This window comes from Mycteria americana, chromosome 1 (genome assembly GCF_035582795.1).
Source record: "Mycteria americana isolate JAX WOST 10 ecotype Jacksonville Zoo and Gardens chromosome 1, USCA_MyAme_1.0, whole genome shotgun sequence".
Taxonomy (NCBI): domain Eukaryota; kingdom Metazoa; phylum Chordata; class Aves; order Ciconiiformes; family Ciconiidae; genus Mycteria; species Mycteria americana.
In genome coordinates, this window is record NC_134365.1 from 25,664,751 (window position 1) to 25,684,700 (window position 19,950).

Genomic DNA, 19,950 nt, shown 5'->3' on the forward strand with positions numbered 1-19,950 from the left:
AAATCAGTAAATTAACATGACCTATAATGTGGAATGATTTTTTTTCTTCCCTAACTTTTAAAATATATCTTCCAAGGAAAGAAAATTCCCAAAATTTGTAACAAGAGAAATGGAGAACATGTACATAGAAGAGTTGAGGTCTTCGGTGAATCTGCTGATGGCAAATTTGGAAAGTCTTCCAGTGTCTAAAGGTGGGCCAGAATTTAAACTGCAGAAGTTAAAGCGATCACAGAATTCTGCGTTCTTGGACATAGGAGATGAAAATGAGGTTCAGCTGTCGAAGTCTGATGTGGTCCTCTCCTTCACATTAGAGGTAATTACATATTCCACAGAAAACTTGTTGACAGTTTAAATTACTAGAATATCTGTGTCTTGACACTTTTTTGTTATTAGTCCTTCCTTGGTAATTTTAAAATGTTATGTTAAAGAAGTAAATTATTCTTTGTCCCTTTGATAATTAGAAGTTAGAGTACAGCTATATGATGCATCTTCTTCTTGCAGCAGTGGTTGCATTGACGTTTGATCTCCCACACAAATGTAACTTTAAATGAATTCCAGTATACATTAATACCTAAGTATACTTTTGAACGTAATAACGGAACCTGGTTGTTATCAGGAACAGAGAAATTACTTATCCCACTGCATGCAATTTTGATATTACTAGCTAATAATGTAGAAGCCCAACATCAACTTTCAGAGAGTAGTAATCTCCATCATTCTATATGCCAAAAAATATTAGTTCATCAAGCATGTAAAACTGGAGTGCAGGCCTTAGTACTGAAGTATATGAAATGATAAAGTAGTTTTATAACTCCTGTGCTGAATCCTGTGTGTCTCCATCACGTGTGCTGTGTCTGCCTCAAGTGGAATACTAAGCCAGGAATGGTCCATAAATAGCAATAATGAAGAGTAGTTCTGAAGCACCTAAAAAGTACCTGAAAAAGTTTGTCAGTAATGTTTTCTCTCTTCAAGAAAGTTTGCTTGGCAAGGGATGTAAGAAGAAGAAAAGCTTTCTCTGTGCCTCTATAGAGAAATATTATGTACTAAAACTGATGTGATATTTGGGGGAAAAGCACAGTAAAAGATTGAAACAATCATGAAATGAAAAATGACAGGAGATATAATTTCCGGTAAATTTGGTACAGTTTTGCTTTGTTTACAGCCCTTCCCCTCTCATACTAGAAATGTAGACTATTAGGTCTGATGAATTTAGCTTTCTTCCCACCCCCGCATCACTGATAAAGAAAACACTCAGATGTTCTGCAAGGTTAGTAATCTACAGTTCATCCTGTGCAAGGCAAAGAATTAAAGTGTTACTCCACATGCAGCAGTTTTTAGTAGGGCAAATTTTCATTTTAAACATGGTATTAGCCACACAAGTTGAGTTTCTTGCTGGACAAGTATGTGCATATCTTACTCTTGGGAAGCTAAATCTCAGAGGATATAAGGGCAAAAGGAAACAGCTGAATTGATGTTCATTTAGACTGAAACATGGAAGATTGCTCTTTTTCTATGCAAATGGGCAAATAAGAAAAGCTGATTGCATTTCCTTGGAGACAGAACACTTTATTTTTGGAAAATTTTTTGAATATGTGCACAATTTCACATTTCTTGAATAACACGTAAACATATCCATGTCATGTCTTCTGTGGTGTGACTTAACTAAATTGTAGGATAACCAGCAAAATCCCCACTGAGGGCTGCTGCACCAGCAGAAGAATGAACAGGAAATCTATAACATGTCTAAACATTAGGACAGAGTATAAGAACGCGATGAAAATTTCTTGGGGGGGAAGTGGCTGGGGTTCATGCATGTTGTTATTAAGACAGAACAGCAAAAGATGTTAGTAACATTTATAATGTTCTGGTGGGAATGGACCTTACTGGCTAAGATAAGAGACACCCCTGTGCATCACTACAAGCAGCAGTGACTGTTTTGGCAAGTTGGGTGTTTCCTCAAATAGCCTGTTTGCAGAAATTTGTAAAATAAAGAAATAAAATGTCAAAGTAGTAGGAGAAGACTTAATCACTTATGTTCTTCAGCTGTTGGACAGTTTCAGAAATAGAGAAGCAATATTTGGGAAGCTGTTTATCAGCTAATGAGCTAGTAAATCAGCTAGTGACAGCTTCCTTCCTAATGAAATGCAACTTTTTTCCATTGCTGGAATCCAGAATTACTATGAAAGACAAATGTACTGTGCAATTAAATTGGAAACTCAAGGAAAAGAAGTATCAACATAAAAATGAATAAACATGAAGTCTGCATTCAACAAGGACATACATTTGGCATGTGGAAAGACCGTATAGGCAGTGTTACCTAGAAGGATCTCTAGTGCAGTCTCTCAGTGATCATCGATCACTTTGATAACTACTTGAATTCCTGGACTACAAAAGATGGAAAAGGAGGTGATTCATTCTCCCTGAATTGCTGTTATTATTTATAAAGTGTAATAGGCAGTGTTGATAATTTATGAGTAATGTAAAAATGTTCTAAATGATCAATGACTGTCACCTCCCTGTAATATTACCAAACTAGCAATTTTACAAGACATCTAACTATTAGTAAGGTTCTGGGAGTTTTAAAACACAAAGGATTTTACAGCTAGCGGTGAAGTCTGGCTTAACATACTTGAATTGAAACAAATTGGCAAATATGCAAACAGTTTAATAGCAAAATATTTTAGTAGTTGCTTGCTGACCTAAGAAACCAATTGCTTCTAATGAGACCAAAAGTAGTCATTACTTTTGTCACCTTTAAAACAATCAAACAAATACTGGTTTTCCTGTATAGTTCAGTTGAGGACAGCTTCTCTGCTGATTAAATGGACTATGTTTTATCCAGTTTCTTCTCATAGGCCCAAATGGGGCTGGAAAGGAAAGCAGCTTTTCCAAAGCAAGCAGGGAAACCTGACTTTCTTCTCAAATCTTCTCTGAATTAGAAACATCTGAAGTGTAAAAATTCCAATCATTTCACACTGTGACAAACCGTAAGGCTTATAAAAGGCAGAGAGCATTTGAAGTAGGACTGCATTTGCCTCTTCTGAGCTATAACTGAGTAGTTAGAGGAGCTGAAAAACTGTGGGGTCTGCCAAGCTCAGAATTTCCCTGGTCAGGAAATTTCTCAGGGTGCAGCTGGTAGAGGTGGCTTTTTCCCTTTCTCTTCCCCCCCCCCCCCATCCCCACATGCATGCTGAACCTGACTGCACATACTGAGCTGGGAGAAGGAAAAGGGGTAGGTAGTGGGGGAAAAAAATCTCAGCAGCAGAGAGCGATGCTCTGACCTGCCTCATGCTCAGCACAACACCAAATCGCTTCTGAGATTCAAAGGCTGCAACCTCCAGTGTCACAGCACCACGATTAACCTTTCAAGATGTGATCAGTGTACTTACTTGTCTTGGTTACAGTCTGACTTAGTAACCTGTTCGTTCTATAAATACTTACTTAGATGGCTGTTTAAAAGATACATTTTCTCATGTATTAAGATTTAGAATTATATTTAGACATTAGTCTGAAATTCAACTACTAGCATTTAAATTATGATTGGAGTGAGGTTTTGGTCGTTGTCCAAGTAGAAACAGAGCAAAAATTTCAATTCCTACTATATATTGTTGAAGTGGAAAAAGAAGGCAAAATTAAAAACTCTTCTCTGTCTGAAGATTTGAGTGAGTGGAGTCTGGGGTTTTTTTTTCTTTTGTTTTTTTTACCTGCGTGGAGCTTAGTACTGCAACAGCTGTGCTAGGTAATGTTTTCTGAAGGATAAACTATTTGCTTTCTTTTCCTCAGATTGTTATAATGGAGGTACAAGGTTTGAAGTCAGTCGCTCCCAATCGAATTGTCTACTGCACCATGGAAGTGGAAGGGGGCGAGAAGCTTCAGACGGACCAAGCAGAAGCTTCCAGGCCACAGTAAGCCGCTCTGCTGTCACTGCATCCAGCATCTCTGTCCTTCATATCATGGGAGAACCTAACTTTACAGTTACGAGTATCTTTACAGCTTTTACAATTAAGTTAGTGCTAGATTATATGAAATTTTTTCCTGGGTAGTTATCTTAAATTCTTTCTGAAAAATGAAAATACAAATAATAGTTATTTATGGTGAAGAGAGTACAAAGTGTGAATGCTGTCCAAATAAATACCATCGAATTTGTGTGCGAGGAAAAGAGCTAGAGGCTGCAGCGTTGTGTTCTTACCTGAATCCTCTGAAAATACAAACCTCTCGATAGATGTTAGCCTGAGGTGATTTTATGTATTCTAGGTTAATGTGCAGGTGACCTTGTGGAGTGTAACTTGTACAATTGGTAGAAAATCAATACTCAGTAATCAATCTTGACAAAGCTTACTCACCTGCTGAGCCTATTTCATTTTAAATTATAGGATCCACTTCTTTCAATTAATTTTTGAGGGAGGCAGTGAGCAAACTGACTTGGAGGGGGATAACATCATGCCATCTGTAGTTGAACCAGTCAGAGTGGCAGAGAGGAAGAAAATTAAGTGTGGGTTTTGGTTGATTTGTTTGACCTTACACACTGACTTCAGACACTTTTCTCTCTGTTAAAATGTCATTTGAAATCTTTTGTAGATAACTTTCCAGACAGCGTGTTGGGGTTTTACTGGCACCATAGTGTGCCTTGTGAAAGACGATTTAAAAATTGCAGTTGTTACAGCATCTGAGAAAACATCTTCAACAGAGTTGGGATGGTAGTTTCTATTCCATTCAGACCACAAATACGGACTTCTGTTTGCCAAATATGGCAAAATTATAAGCACAGAGTTTTATCTGCCGCTTCTGGGATTGGGAGGAGGAGGAGATCTAATTTGGTGGACTTTCTCCTAGTTGCAGCAAATTTCATTGGCAAGTAAGTAGCTAGCAGCCTACTCCAGTAATGTATTTAGACAGCTTTGCAGAGCTCTAAGTATGTGGGACAAGATGTAAAATTCACTTGTCGCAGTCCCTGTCTGTGTTCCTTCTCCAGGGCATAGGAATGGTCAGTCTTATCATTTGCATGTAGTATGTCAGGAACTTCTAAAAGCAACGATAGTGTGAAAGACACACAGATAAACACATTGAAGCAAGGTCATAAGTGGGTATGCAACATCCCCTGCTCATTTGTGGACCTGTTGGGGCATTCTTTGGTGGCTTGGGGTCCCATGAGAGTCGCAAGTCTTTCTCGTGGAGGGCACATCTCCAAGCTGTGCTTTCTTTTCAAACTCAGAGTTGCTGTCATACTGTTCCCTGCAACAAGTGCCTCCAACCTTTGCCTACTGTCACAGTCAAGGTTCCGCTTTCCTCTGATGGTGTGTCTTTCTTTTTCTTCACCCTTGAACTTGTTAGCTTCTGTTTTAAATGCTCGATTAACCCCTGATGTCATTGGTATGGGTCTTCAAATCTCCCTAAATCAGCTAGAATACACAAATTCTTGAATCTTGGGCACAATCATTCTCCTTCCAGAAAACAGTCTGTAGAGGTAAGGGTTTTGTTTCTCTCTAGCTGTTTCCAGATATGGTGGACAAAACATGGTAGGGATGGTTCATGGTCAGTTCATGGTTTACTTATTACATACCGGGGGCTGCAGGTTAAGGTAAATGTTGTAAAACCAATCAGCAGGTATACATTGTGTATCAATACATCCAGTAAAAGTTAATAACAGATTAGTTGACTTTCCTACCTGTCAAAGTAGAAACTTTGTGAAAAGGAAGTTCCAGAATAGGTGGAGTCAATAGGAGAACAACTGGAGTGTTTCTAGGAAAAGGGTAATGTTAGGACCTGCTTTGAGCTTGTAAACTGATTTAGTGGATTTCAGGCTCAATAGGTATGAGTTGATTGCACATGGGAGAAAGACAGGTTATAGGCTATTCCATATAAGTGATGTTGTGTGAACTAAATTCATATGGATTTGTATGGAAAAAATTATGCATCTTTAGGAAGTGGATGATTGAGAGATGCCCTGAACCATTGTTGTGGAAGGGCAGGAATGGGAGTTACTGGTACTGTTGACCTGTTGTCCTACAAAACGGTGTCACTTGAAGGGGCATGGCTGATAGTGCTCTAAAATCTATCTAGTTCTTGTGCTCTTCTGAGTCGTACAGTTTTGCATTTCTGGCAAGAGTAATTATGAGACATTGGCATACAGTATGATTATGAGCATATAGAGACATGCAGTTTGTGAGCATACATAGAGAAGTAGTTTGAGGCAACGGAGGAGGATATTAAATTAGACAAGCATGAAATTAGCAAATTATGGGCAAACAGTAAAGAAGATGGAGGAAGCTGCCTATGGAATGGGAGATCCTTTATTCCACAGTTTAATTTTTCTGTTAGAGCCAAATCAGGTTTTCCTGACACTAGCAATATTGCTTTTTTTTTTTGGTCGATGGCAGAGGGAACTAAGAGGAATTGGCAGAGTTTAACCAGAAAATTGTGCTGGTGGAAGAGAGCCTAGAAAATACTGCTATAGGCAGGGAGGAGTCCCCAAGTTTCAGAAGACTTAAGGTGTGTCTGTTTTCTCTCTCCTATCCCAGCCTGTGCCCGCTCCTTCTAAGATCTTTCTTACTTTTATGACCAACACGTCCTTTGTCCCATGCAGTCACCTGCCTCCTCTTGCCCCCCCTGCTTTTTCCAGCACTCATCACTGTTTGTCAGATAGGGACCTGCCAGGGTGATGGGGAGGGCCACTCACTGGGTGAAGGGTTGGATGTTCTCCTGCAAAGAGGAGTTGTGAGAAGAGGTAGAAACAGAAGTGACTTGCTGCTCCTGTTGATGTTAGTAATGGTACTACTACTGGGAAGAGAGATACGTCCTTTTCCCCTCAGTCCTTTGGCAGCAATGGGCAAAGTCATGTAAGTAGAGGCCAGTCACCAGCTGGGCAAGCACAGCCAGTCCATCTCTTCTCTGATACAGAAAAAACAAGCTGTCGGCTGCCCTAGGCTACTGCCTACTTTGCCTGCTGCTGGAGCTGGCTCCTTACTGGGATGATTTTCAGTACCGTCATTCGGATATGAAAGAAAATAATCAGTGAGGCCGGAGGAGAAAACACAAAACTCATTGCAAAAAAAAAAAAAAAAAAGAATTGAGAACTGAAGTTCAGCTCAATTCTTCAAATCACTAGCAGTAACATATTTGCACTGACAAATCCCAGATAAATGAGAACATAACTTCAGATTTTATATAGGACGTGCAGCTAGAAAAGGGTAGCAAAGCTCTCATACTAAGCGTAGAATGAGACAGTGATGAAAAGTGAATGATTACCACCAGCCTGCTGTGGGAGACTGCTGGCAAGAGCTCCAAATCATGTGCTTGTCACACACATTTTCTGTAGTTGGTTTATCATTTTGAACTGGTAGCTACATTTGTGAAAAGAAGCAGTATAAAGAATTATTTATGCCTATTTTTTTCATCTGTGAAACATCGGTGTAGGCAGCGCAATGCTACTACTCAGTCAGAAGTTTCAAAAGCTTTGACAGTGAAAAGGAGAAAACGAGATACTCAGACGAATGCTTCAAACTGGAGTGCAAGCCAGTGTGGCCTTAGAGTGCAGAATAATGGAAGCATGAGTCAAGTGGAGACTTAACTCAGGACTTATCCACTATTCCAAAATGCTGGATATTTTCTCAATTATTTTTATGAATATGTATTTAAGTATTCCTGTGAATCCCTGAATGCGTCCATAAGAGTAATAAGGAAATTAGAAACAATGTTCTTTCTTAAAGGGGAAAGACCTAATTAGGGTCCCAGAGAGGAGAGCACAGTTTTATCCTGACAGTTTATCACTAAGAAATATTTTCTGGTTTCTTACTAATTTTAACCCCTGTCTGCTTTCTCTCTCTTTGAATCTCACAACAACTTTGTGAGTTTATATTGAAGTGCTTCGTTTCCTTCTTTAACAAGCTAAATAAAGCACTGTTTCTATGTATGTTACTGAGTAGCTAATGGTCATTCTAAAATGCAAATGCTATAGAACAATATAGTTTGACTGAGCATAAGTCTTGGGCAGTTTTACAAACACATCAGTTATACAGCTTCACATGCAAACCCTATAAAATTTTTATTACTGCCTGTGAAATATTTCTTCATTCCTTCCAACTGTTTCCTGCCTTTTAGCCCTGCTGAAAATCCCTCAAACGTAGCCTGTGACCTTTTCTGCCGGAGATCAGTAAGCAGAGCCTTCAGAGGACCCCTTCAGTTGTATGAAGCTTTGCATAACTTCGTTGCTCTGATGCCACAGGGGGTCATCTTGCAAAATCCAGTGCTAATTTCATTTTTCAAATGCTACTGGTGTGGCTTAGTTTTCAGTCTTGTGGAGCCTGGTGTCCACACATTTTCTTATCATCGATTTTTAGTCATTCTGAATACTAAATAATGTGGTTTCTTGAAAGTGTCATCTTTTGGGTGTATATAATCATGCCTAAAGATAAAAGATGGGAATATGCTATCTTTTATCACTACAAGTAACATTCTGTTGTCACATATTTATGCAATAGAAAAAGATCATATCTTGCATGATAAGAAAATTTTAATGGAGCCAGGATATTCTTCATGTAAACAAGACAAATAAGATGATCATATTTTGCTGCCAGTGATTGCATAACCTTATAAAAAGGGTTATTATGTATTAGAAGTATGTGAAGAATACATCATTAAATATCTGACCAGAGGAGGCAGGGAACCTTGGTCAAGACTGCACAAATAAAGTAAATGCTGCTCACGTTATTTTTATGCAATATTCTACCATTGTTAATTCCATAAAGTATTTGAAGTATGAGTACTTGTGGATACATAATTAAAGATTACTTAGCAAAAATTCTATAGAACAGTTTAAAAAAAAAAGAAAAAAAGGTTTAATTTCTCAAATTTAGAACTTCCTTGAACGACATGGTTGCTTATGAAAAAAATAATAATTTAAATAGAATGTTTTGAGGATATGGCCTAACATCACATTTCTGAAGGGAAAAACGATAGACAACATTTATAACCTGTGACAATCATGTTCCAAGCATTGGCTAGTTTTATTTCTTCATAATAGTCCCTGCAACTTTCTAATTTTTTTTTTTAATTAAGAGAAACAAAGATTATCATACCTACAACTGTCACCTAACTTGTGGTGGCACGTCACGGATGTACAATATGTAAGGAAAGAGAAAGCACACCTACTCTTTTTTTTTTTTTTTCCATCTGCTCCTGCTCTGTGTCTGAGACATCTGCATAAATGAGACTAATTTTGGTCAGTAATACTTCAATTATACTGTTAGTTTTCAGTAATCATTCCTTATATTGTTTATGTGTATAGGAATCCAGGTTATTGCTCTTGCACAGGAGAAAAAGTAGAATGAAAAAGTTGTCCCTGCCTCATATTGCTTCAAGTCTTAAGTATAAAACTAGAGACCAAACATAGGAAGAAACGAGGGACAGAAACGCAAGTGTGTGCTGATCTGCAGTAATCTGCAGATTGATTACTGATAAGATTGATTGATTGCAGATTGATAAGCGGTAATCAAACTGGTCTAGTGCTGGGAAGCTAACCAACTCTCCTTAGGGTGTAGGGTTTTTTTCTGTTGTTTGTCTGGGTGTTTTTTTGTTGAAATGAGTATATTGGCACATGGGATTTTTACAGAGGGATAATGAAATCGCAGTTTCATAGTACCTGATCTAACCGTGCTTAGCTTGTTGTTCATATACTTCCTATGATATCTTCTGAGGACAAATCCTCTTCAGGATTTAGCTTCTTGAACAGTCTTTTACTTGATGGATTTTGCCTGTTCTTCTGACTACTACCTCTGGAATTTTTTTACTTACAGATCAGTGCACTGAAATCCAGCGTTGATCTTACAGAGGATAACAAAGTAGAATTGTTCAGCCCACTTTTGGCATCCAGACTTATTTTCTTTGAAACATAAATACATTTTATGCAACATTTACAAAAGTGAGGTTGTATGTTAGAGGTGTGTATTATTAGTAAGATCATTTCAAAGGCTAAAGCCTGAGAGAGATAATTATGTTTATGTGGACAATGTTGAAAACTTGGTGAAGGTGAACGTGATCCTTTAATAAGTATTTTGGAATTTTAGGGAAGCCAGTGGGGTAAGGATCATGACAGGAAACAAAGTGTGTCTGCTTTCATAAACTAGGTTTGATTGAGTTGCGTAATGATTATTATAACTGGCTCTAAGATTCATCTTTGTGTCTTTAAAGGATAAATTCCATCATGGCTTTGATCTTGTCATACGTCAGTAAGTCTTTCTTTTTTTGGATTGTCATGATTGGAGCAATTCATAAAATAGGGTGGAAGAAATTACCTTTCAAAAAATTAGATGCTATGAGGAAATACCATATATGTCGGTCTAGTATCCAGCTGTGAAGAGGAAAAAAGAAATTGCCAGTGGGAAATTACCTGATGTTTTCTTGGTTCTGCAAAGGAAAAGACAGAGAAGAAAAAAAATACACATTTATCCCAGTCTGTGTTCTGGATTAATGATGGAAGAGTTTCACAAAAGGAGTACGGATTCAGCTGAAAATTTTCATGACAATTTTATTCAGTTATTCTTGATGCCTGATCAATTGCTTGCTTCTTTAAAGAAAGGAAATAATACCTAATCAGCTCAAATATAAAGAGCAATGTGATATGCACAGGAAAAAGATATGGGATTTCTAAAATAAGTAAGTTTCTATGCTATGTTCTGTCATTGATTACTATTTTATATTGTCTAAGAGATTTTTCACCTCTCTTATTGCAGAGAAATATGAATTACATACAGGCTCTTAATATTAAAAGAAATGTGAAACGCAACTGGATAATAACCTGAGCAACCTGATTTTAACTGGCCTTGCTTTGAGCAGGGTTTGAACTAGATGACCTCCAGAAGTTCCCTCCAGCCTAAATTTTATGGTGATTCTATGATTAACTCCCAAAATATTCTCTCATAAGTCTATCTACCTAAGGGACTTGTGAAAACCACCGCTGATAGAAGGGAATATTCACTTGTCAGATCAAAACAAGTGTGGCATGGAAGAAATTGGGATGAGAGGAGGAAGGAGATAATTAAAGTTGGTTGAAATCTCTACTGTATTTGGATAGTTAGCAATAAACATAATCCTTCTGCCACCAGGGCATATCTTTTTTTAATTTTCTTCACCTTAATCTTTTTGATTGTTCTGGCTAAATCCTGGTTGTTCTCCTTGCTCCTGTGTGCTCAGCATGCTAATAATTGACTGAAAGCAACCAGGATTTCTGCCCTGGTGTGATGTTTGCACTTCTGAAGCCTGCGGCTTTAGTGCACTGCCTTCTGCTGCAGCGCTGAGACCCCAGGCAGAAAGCTGGTGGGATGAGGGCTTTATGATTAAGAGGGTCTCTGTTCAGAGTCAGGATATTAACCCTCCTCATCTAGTGTCACTGCTGGAAAGAATAGCTGTTTTGGGTGACTGTCGTCTTTTAAAATGTATAATGACATTGCATGTGTCTTGCAAGACTGATACCAGTTTTATTTCATAGTGCATTTTGGAAGCCTTGGTGCTTGAAGGTGCATGTCCCACTGTTGCCCTTTCACTGTAACAATCAGGGCTTGGAGAAAGACTGTTTACATGCTGCCTAATGTACATAATATATCTGCTTCCATTCTCATTCCCACCTGATCCACAGCAAATGTGACTGATATTTTGCAGACATACGTTAAGCTCGCTAACATTGCACTAAAGCATCTATACATGTGTGATCCAGCTTCAAACTGGAAGGCATTTGGCTATGAATAGTGTGGTGTTGAGCCAAAGCCAATTAAATCCTGCTTAGAAGAAAAATGTTTTGGATCAGGTCAAGCCTTGTACTCATATAGCTACATGGTCTCTGGCTGGGTCAAAGTGAAGGCAAAGGCAGCCTGTAAAGTATCATGTAGGGGGATGGTGGTCTGTCAAAAAATATGGGGCTGGGAAGGATTACCTCAAATATTACCTCCAGTCTCCTTCTGAAATACTCTGGTAGAGTGGATTTGAAACTTGTCATTCAAAGTGGTCTGCACCTGCCTCATCTGTGGAAAATTGCATTATTGTTTGTGGGCAATAGTTGACGTGAAAACAATTCCTTTGGATTTCTCTTAAATTTTGATATGATCAGAATGTCCCATTTTACATATTCAAAATACACCGTTCTTGTATCTTGGTTTGAAGAGACCTTTCAAAAATTTGCTTATATTTGTTGTAAGCAATATAATACAGGTACATTAAAAATAATTGCTAAACATTTGACTAGATACAGCATTGGAATTGGAACAAATTTTATGGTTTTATTTAGTTTTGGTTTGTTGTTTTGGGTGAAAAGAAAGGTTGGGGGAAAGGGTTTAAAAGGAAGAAGTTTTTGCTTTTGAGTCCTGTTCAGGCTAAGAATACTTTTTACTTCTCAAATGCTCATGACACTCAGAAAACTTTTTCACCCCACCATGGGCAGACTCTTCTTTGCTGTCGCTGTGTTAGTACGTGCATTGATCCTCAGAGGTGTCAAGAGGCCCAGTACTTTTAGACTACAGAATAGTCCACTGAACAGATGAAGAACAAAATTTATAGATCTTGAAATTTCTTAATAACTACGTAGCATATAAGGTATGAGTCTACAGGTTAATGTGCCTACTTGAAAGCAATACCAGCAGATTGAGAGTAGGAGGACAGCAGAAACAAAGGCAGAATATTGTGGATCAGCTGATAAGAACAGTAGGAGTCAGAAAGAGGAGTAAAAAGGGTTTCAGAATAAAAGAGAAGTGGTGTGATGCCAGATGGAATACTGAAATTTTCTGATTTGATTCCTGGGTCTTCCCTGATAGACTGTGCAGGCTCAGATAGGTCAGTCTATTTTGTCATTTGTTTTCCCACATCTTTAGACTGAGATGACAACATCTATCTGCTTCATCAAAGTACTGTCAGTTTATCAACATTTGTACAACATTTTGAAGGTTTAAAGTGTCACACAAATAATAAATAACATGAAATAAGGATTTCAACTTTTAATAATGTTGTGATGGATTCATAATTATCTTTTTCAAGGCAAAAGTGAAGTAAATATGTATATAGAAATTTCGAGACTATAAATGACCATGTCTTGCCTTTGTGTCCATCGCCAGCCCCTAGCTGGATTTGAAACTCGGTGGGAAACAGGAGCTAATGTTTCTCATGAATTCTTCACACAACACGTAGCAATGGTTCCCAGCGCCTGGCAGTATGTCAGTCTTGTTACATACCCTTGAAAATCTTCACCCTGACTTGTCTTGGTTGCCTGTATTGAAAGTGAGATGGGAAAGCAAGACTAAGTAATAATTTATTTGTACTGTTTTATGTTTGTGATGACAATACTTGTCATAATAGCATTCCATAGTGTTAGAGTGCACTTTTCTCATTTTCAGTGTAGAAAGCCTAAATGAGTGTTTTTACTTAGTTGCTTATTATGCATTGAACCCGTCTTCTGGTTTTCCTCTCTGGTTTGTATTAGACGCTTTTTTATTTTAAAGAAAAACTATCCACAATTTTTTTTTTACAAGTAATTTTTTTCTGAGATTTGTAATGTTTTACGTTTAAAAGGAAATTATGTGATTGTGTCTAGCTCATTATTAGCTCTGTGATAAATGGTTAGTAATTTTGAGCTCTGTTAATTCCTTTAAAACAGTTATTATTTTTACAAAAAGCAAACCCTGAAAAAAGCACCATATGATCAGATTATTCTTTTGTCCCTTTCATATTAGTCTATTTGTGTAAAGGGGCTTTACAATATAGCATATCCATCAAACCACTGTATCCTTGCTGTTGCTGAAGTAAGGATCCAGTTCGGAGCTTTCAGTTCTTCAGAGCAGAGTTCCAAGAAGAGATTGCCAATGTTTTGTAACAGCCAGCCTAAAAGCCTTTGATTTTGCTGCTGAATCCACAGAAAAAAACCCCAAAACATTCACTCTTTCTGAGTGACTATACTAGATAGTGACTCGACAATGCATTCAGAACTTGAATGCCGGGCCACTTAGTGTATGCAGCATGTGCTGAGCACCCAACTTTTCTAGAAGGGAAGCGCTGAAGAGATGGCTTGTTAGTCTGCATTTCAAACCACTAGTGTGCCGAGTCAAAAGTTCTCATATAGATGGAAATAAATGAAAAATGGTAAAAAGGAAAAAAAAAAGGGGAAAAAAAGTAAGGGACAGTAGTGTAGACCCTGCTTAGGTGGAATCAAAGGTGACACTTAGAAGCAATTGTATGACTTTGCATCCTTATACCAAAATTTCCCTTTTTTCTGTACTCCTCCTTCCTACTGTCATCCATCTCTGTAGAACAAATCATCTTTCTTATATCTATACTTTGTAGTTTTAGGAAGATTTTTATGGAAACTTCAGGGTTAAAACCATTACTACCATAATGCTCCTTCAGTAGCTGACAGCCCTGAAAGAATTTATGCAAAATACCACTGTTTCTGTAGTAGGGATTGTAAACAATGAATCTGTAGTTCTCAGCACAATTGCTGCATAAAATAGTGGAATCACAGTAACACAGGGAATAACAGAGTCAAGACATAGAAAAGATTAGATGAGGTTAGTGATGAAAGGCCAAGGTACTTGGCCAAGCTCACGGTTTAGTTTGCCTGAGCACAGGGCTTGTCTGTGCTTCTGCTGTAAAAGGACATTATGATTTGCTTAGAACCTTCTTTATGAAATTGCCTTTCAGCTGCAATTTAATGTGCTTGCTCTGATGGAGGAAATTATACTCCTTGTACTTCCATCAAAATAAAAATAAATGAGTAATTTTCAAATAGAGAAATAAGAAAATGTAGATTCCCCCCCCCCCCCCAAGAAAAATATTTGCAACCTAAACCACATTATAAGCATTATAGAGAGGTACAAACATACAAACTCTTTCCCTTGTGGTTTCAAACTTGAATTCCAGATCCCACTGATGTAATTGAGAATATATACATAAATATATATTGAATAAAATAGTGGTTGTAATGTTGCATATAAGGAATAATCATTACCCTATTAGATCCTTGATGCTGCATAATAAACTTCCGTTGGTTGTGCAGTAACATTTCAACATCCTTTTTCAAAAACTTTCATTAATGGGAGAGGCTGGAGTATTCATATTATTTTGTAAGGTGTACAAAAGACAGAAAATAGACATGCCTTTGGGTTGTATGAGACAACTGTTAGCATGAAGGCCATGATTTCTAGTGTGGCGTCCTCCTGTCGGTCATTGCCAAATGGATGGGCGTGTCTGTGCTCATAAGAGAAAAGGAAATGCTTACGACAGTTGTCCAGTTATTAGTGGAGAAGAACTAGCAGCAATTAGTACCAACTAACAGTCTCTTTGGGAGTCTCAGTAAAAAAGCCAGAATCAGATAAGTATGGATTTAACTCTATTTTTGTTTGGCTGAATGGAGCCTCCTCGTCAAATTAAAGATTTATTGTCAGGTCACTGTGGGGTAGCTTGTGCTGCTGGTACAGCGGCCTGCTTGCTCTCTCGCATATTCTCTCTCTCTGTCTGTATATATGCAGTTGTGGTTAGTCATATGCAACACTTCATAAATTCCACATTCACACAATACTTCACTAACCACAGAACGTTTGTCAGACCTGGATTTAAGGTGTTTTGAACTAGATTAAAGTATCGATGTAGTCAGATGTGTCAGGGAGGTGCTGTGAGTCTCATCTGTCATCTTGTTTCCTGGCCTTTCATCTCACGACTTGCACTGTGAGTATGATTTCTAACCTGAGGATTATAGATACCTAGTTTTCTACAGTTTCTAAACCAAACAACCAAGTTGGTATGGGTTCTTGAAACAGTTGAGACATGGAGATGTTACGGAGACCTGAACATGGTATTTTCCAATCCAGTTCCGAGATGTGGAAAGATGAAGTGCTGGTAAATCTCTCAGTCCTGTGGAGCAGTCAGCTGCCTAACAGACTGGTTTTGGTAGGTCTTCCTGCTCATTCCAGCTCTGTAGCACATCCCCGTATGATAAGGAATAACAAAGAAGAATGAAGAAATTAAGAAAATGAAGAAATCTAATGAAGAATGAAGAAATCTGTTGAGGTAGATTTATGCAGTAGATTTAAACCAAGAATCAAACCTGGAAGGATGCAAAAGGAGGCACCAAGGAGACCAGTACACTCTGGTATTGGTTTCAAAAAGACAAAAAGGAGAAGATTTCCTAATTGCTGAGGAAGATCAAGTCCTGATGGTGCAAAGTTCTGTAGACTTGACATTTTGTCAGAAAGAAAATATTGCAATAAATAGTGCTAAAATAAAATTTCTAGATGTTTGCTTAGAATAATAAATTTTATAACATTTACTCCCATGTAAGACTGGAGATTTAAGAGCTCGTAAAGAAGAGTTTTGACTAACAGAGACCATGATTGGAGTGGAAAACCCGAGAGAAATTTGCTGCTGTTTCCAGTATATGAAATGTGTCCCAAAATGAAGTAGAAAAATAAATTTGCTTAGAGGGGGTTCTGTGACACAGTGATAAATCTTTACCTGAAATAAACATCCACCTCCTTGCTGGCAGTGGGTACTTTTGCAGTGACAGGAAATCAACTTTGGCAAAGGACTCTGTCACTAATGCCGGTATCAGCCCCTGTACCTCTGACGGCAGTGTAAATATGGTGAAAAGACTGGGTCTTATGGTTGATGATGATCAAATATCAAATCATTGCTGTTTCTATAGTAAAGAGAATGAGTAGGTGAAAGCAGAAAAATTATGTATTTGCCACAAAGGAAAATAATGTGGCAAAATGAGACCCTAAAGAGGCACGATTTTTTAATTTTTTTTTTAGGCTTAAAGTTGGCGGTTTTAGAGCTCGCAAGTATGCCACATGGGCTGCAGCTGGCAGTGCAGTGAGAGACATTGCAGCATTTAGCACTGAAATTATTGTTCCTTTTAACTACTTTTCTAGCAAGATTTAAAAGAAAAAAAGACAATAAGGGGAATTTTTTAACTTAATATGAATACTGTATGAGATCCACAGTTGTTTTGACAAAAATTTTGCAATTCCCATCTAGACACATTCAGCACCAAAATTGTTCAGATTAGCAAAAATCATTGGACAGATATTCATAAATCAATGGCTCCTCCGAATGCGTGGAAGTGGCTGATTTGCCGTTTCCATTGCTTACATATATTTGGTAGTTAAAACATACGCTATTACAAATATAAAACATTAAATTTGTCTAGTATGCTAAGAGTTATTAAATATATACTTTCTGTAAATAGCAGTTTCAGAAATTAGGTGAATTAATTTGCCTGCTCTTCCTTCTCACTCTTCCTTCCACAGTTCAGTTATATCCATAGCAGAGCAAGCTTGAAATAAATGATCTGCAACATACTTTGACTCAAATAAGATCAAAATAGCGCATATGATTTCCTTCTCTTTTCACAGAAAACCAAGTTACAACCTTCAGGTTCACCTGCTCCCCTGTATGAAAAGTATAAGTCAGCTGTAGGATTTTTCTTGCAGAAAATATTTCACTGTTGTGGCTGTTGAAAGTTAAAATATAAAGAAAAGGAACTTTTTGTCATTCAGTGATCAAATTCTGGAGGCCACATTGTTAGTCCTTATTTTAAAACAGTCAGAAAGTTGTTCAATTAAACAACTAGAAAGTTATTCCATCTTACGAATAATACAAACAATCCTTTGTATGGTGTTTCACTTTTTTTAATCTGTGGATCAGAAAGACATTTCTGAGAAGTACTGTGTTTTCTCCAGAAATATATCAAGGTGCAACCCCAACCTGAAAAGAAAAATACAAATTTGTCTGGCCTATACCTAGCTGCTTAGCTTTTAAATGTAAAGGAAATGTTCCACTACAGCTACTCCAATGAGATTAAGCAGAAGTGAGAACGGGAAATATTAGCATTTCAATAGGTATTAATAAATGCATTTGACAGAAGACAAATGTGTTTTGGAAGAAAAATGTTACATTTTTGAGAAACCAAGTGGATATAATTATATTAGCACTTAAAATCTCTAAATTGAAATAAGAAATTACAGTAATGGTGATCAAGATTTGCATCATGATAATTACTGTTTGGGTATTGGTTCCATGAATTATTAGGTATCCTCCTAACCTATTTTTCACCATTAAACTTAACAGCTCCTTGAACAGACATACAGTTATAGAATAAATAGCCAAAAGCATGGAGAAAGTTGACGGAATTTTACAGTGGAAGTAACAACTGATTCAGTAAATTCATATTTATTGGATAGGAAGGCTATATTTATGATCTTGGCATTATATATAGGATTGATGCAATTTACTTCCACGCCTCTTAGTCACAGATGATGATGGGACAGTAGCTAGTCCAAAGTTATTGTTTTCAATTACGTTGTAGGTAATTTTAAGATGATCTGTACACTGAAAAATCTGTTATCTCTTTTTATCCTCTCAGATATAGAAGCTGAAAGTGTGATATCCATGTCAATGGAATTTGGTTAAAATGAAATATTATTCATAAACAGGAAGAATAAACAAATAGTTAATTTGTGGAATAGAGTATGACCAGGTGTCATAAAAGAAATAGCCAGGAAAAAAAAAAGTTGAAACCTATCAGATCTTGAGCACCAATATAATTTGATTTCAGAACAGTGAAGTGTATTTCAAAATAGGCTAGCTTATGTACACCTGCATGCTTTACTCAGTCTATCCCTCGTTTTGGATCACCCTTAATAAATGTTGAGTGCCTGGTATCTTGTTATATTCGTGGCACAATCTTTACAGCTCAGAATTGTATTTTTAACAAGACAAAAGTTTATTAGTGGGTGCTGACAGTGCAAAATACAGACAGTAAGGCCATTCTTATTACTGCACTTCATTTTATACTGACAAAAGAGAAAAATGCAAATTGCAAATTGTTATTAGCAGCAATGTTCATATGGGTTAGCCTACAGCTGGGAGTTCAATATTATACATTTTGGTTACGCTGTAATTTCCACTTCCACTTCAGTTAATGCCTGATGCATTAATAGCACACATAATAACATAATAATGTGCTTTTAAGTGTACAGCATATAGATAAACTCAATTTCTGTCTGGATTATTGGGTCTCTCATACCCATGCTCATTCTCGGAAGAAGCAAACTAAAATGAACATGATACCATTTCTATTTTGGCTGCTTTCTCCCAACTTCTGATTTCAAATGGTAGGAGGAAGGATACTTCGGGAACAACACAAAGTTCAAAAAAAGAGGGCTTGTGTTCTGGTAATCCACAAGGAAGAATAAGGAAGATGAGCTGCGAGCCTTGTGTAGTTTGCTGTGATATTGGCAGCTGGGAGGAATATCAGATGCCTGCAAGTAAGCGTAATGCTAAAGAATACAATCGTGGATTTGCCTTTTCTAATAGAACATGATTCCTCACGTGCTCTTTCATGAGGAATGATGTTAAAGTCTAGGCAGTGAGGTCTGTGACCATCTGCTCTACCAGATAATTCACTTCCAAAGACGTGGTCTTGAGAGGCTATGAGAGTTAGCTGAAGTCCTGATCAGCAAGGAGTGTGAAGATAATGCGTCAAATGTTTTCACCATGAACATTAAGCTTTAGGAATAGATTCAGACCGTTGCTTTTCAGGCCAGGATTTTCACTTACTGCTGCAGGTGGAAAAAGGGGTGGGAGAAAGATGTCAGTCAAGGATAGTGATCTGATCTGATGTTAAAGATTATTTCCAGTACTACGTTAGTGTCAACAGCAGGTGGACAACACAGTGTTAGTCCCATCCATGTCAGTCTCTCATGGTGCATCTAAATTAGAGAAGAAGCAAACGCTGCCAGGCTCCCTGGGCAAGGCTCGCATGTGCCCCATCCCTCCCTGCTGTGACCTGCAGAAATGGAGCCTGGGTATGTGTCTCCAGAGGGAGCTGCACCGCTTTCTGGGGAGGTCCTGGAGCCAGATGCTGGGGTGCCCAGACCCCAGCACATGCCGCAGCGCATACCTGCTGCTCAGCTTGCA

At 37.8% G+C, this 19,950-nt stretch overlaps 1 protein-coding gene across 9 annotated transcripts in view; it reads left to right on the forward strand.

Annotated features, from left to right (window-relative positions):
- CADPS2 (calcium dependent secretion activator 2) overlaps positions 1 to 19,950 on the forward strand; it is a 321,285-nt gene that overhangs the window by 135,441 nt on the left and 165,894 nt on the right. For all 9 annotated transcript variants that reach the window (XM_075491545.1, XM_075491547.1, XM_075491553.1 and 6 more), the window contains 2 exons: positions 77 to 313; positions 3,784 to 3,905. In XM_075491545.1, the coding sequence (XP_075347660.1) occupies positions 77 to 313; positions 3,784 to 3,905 (359 nt within the window). The remainder of the gene's footprint in view (positions 1 to 76; positions 314 to 3,783; positions 3,906 to 19,950) is intronic.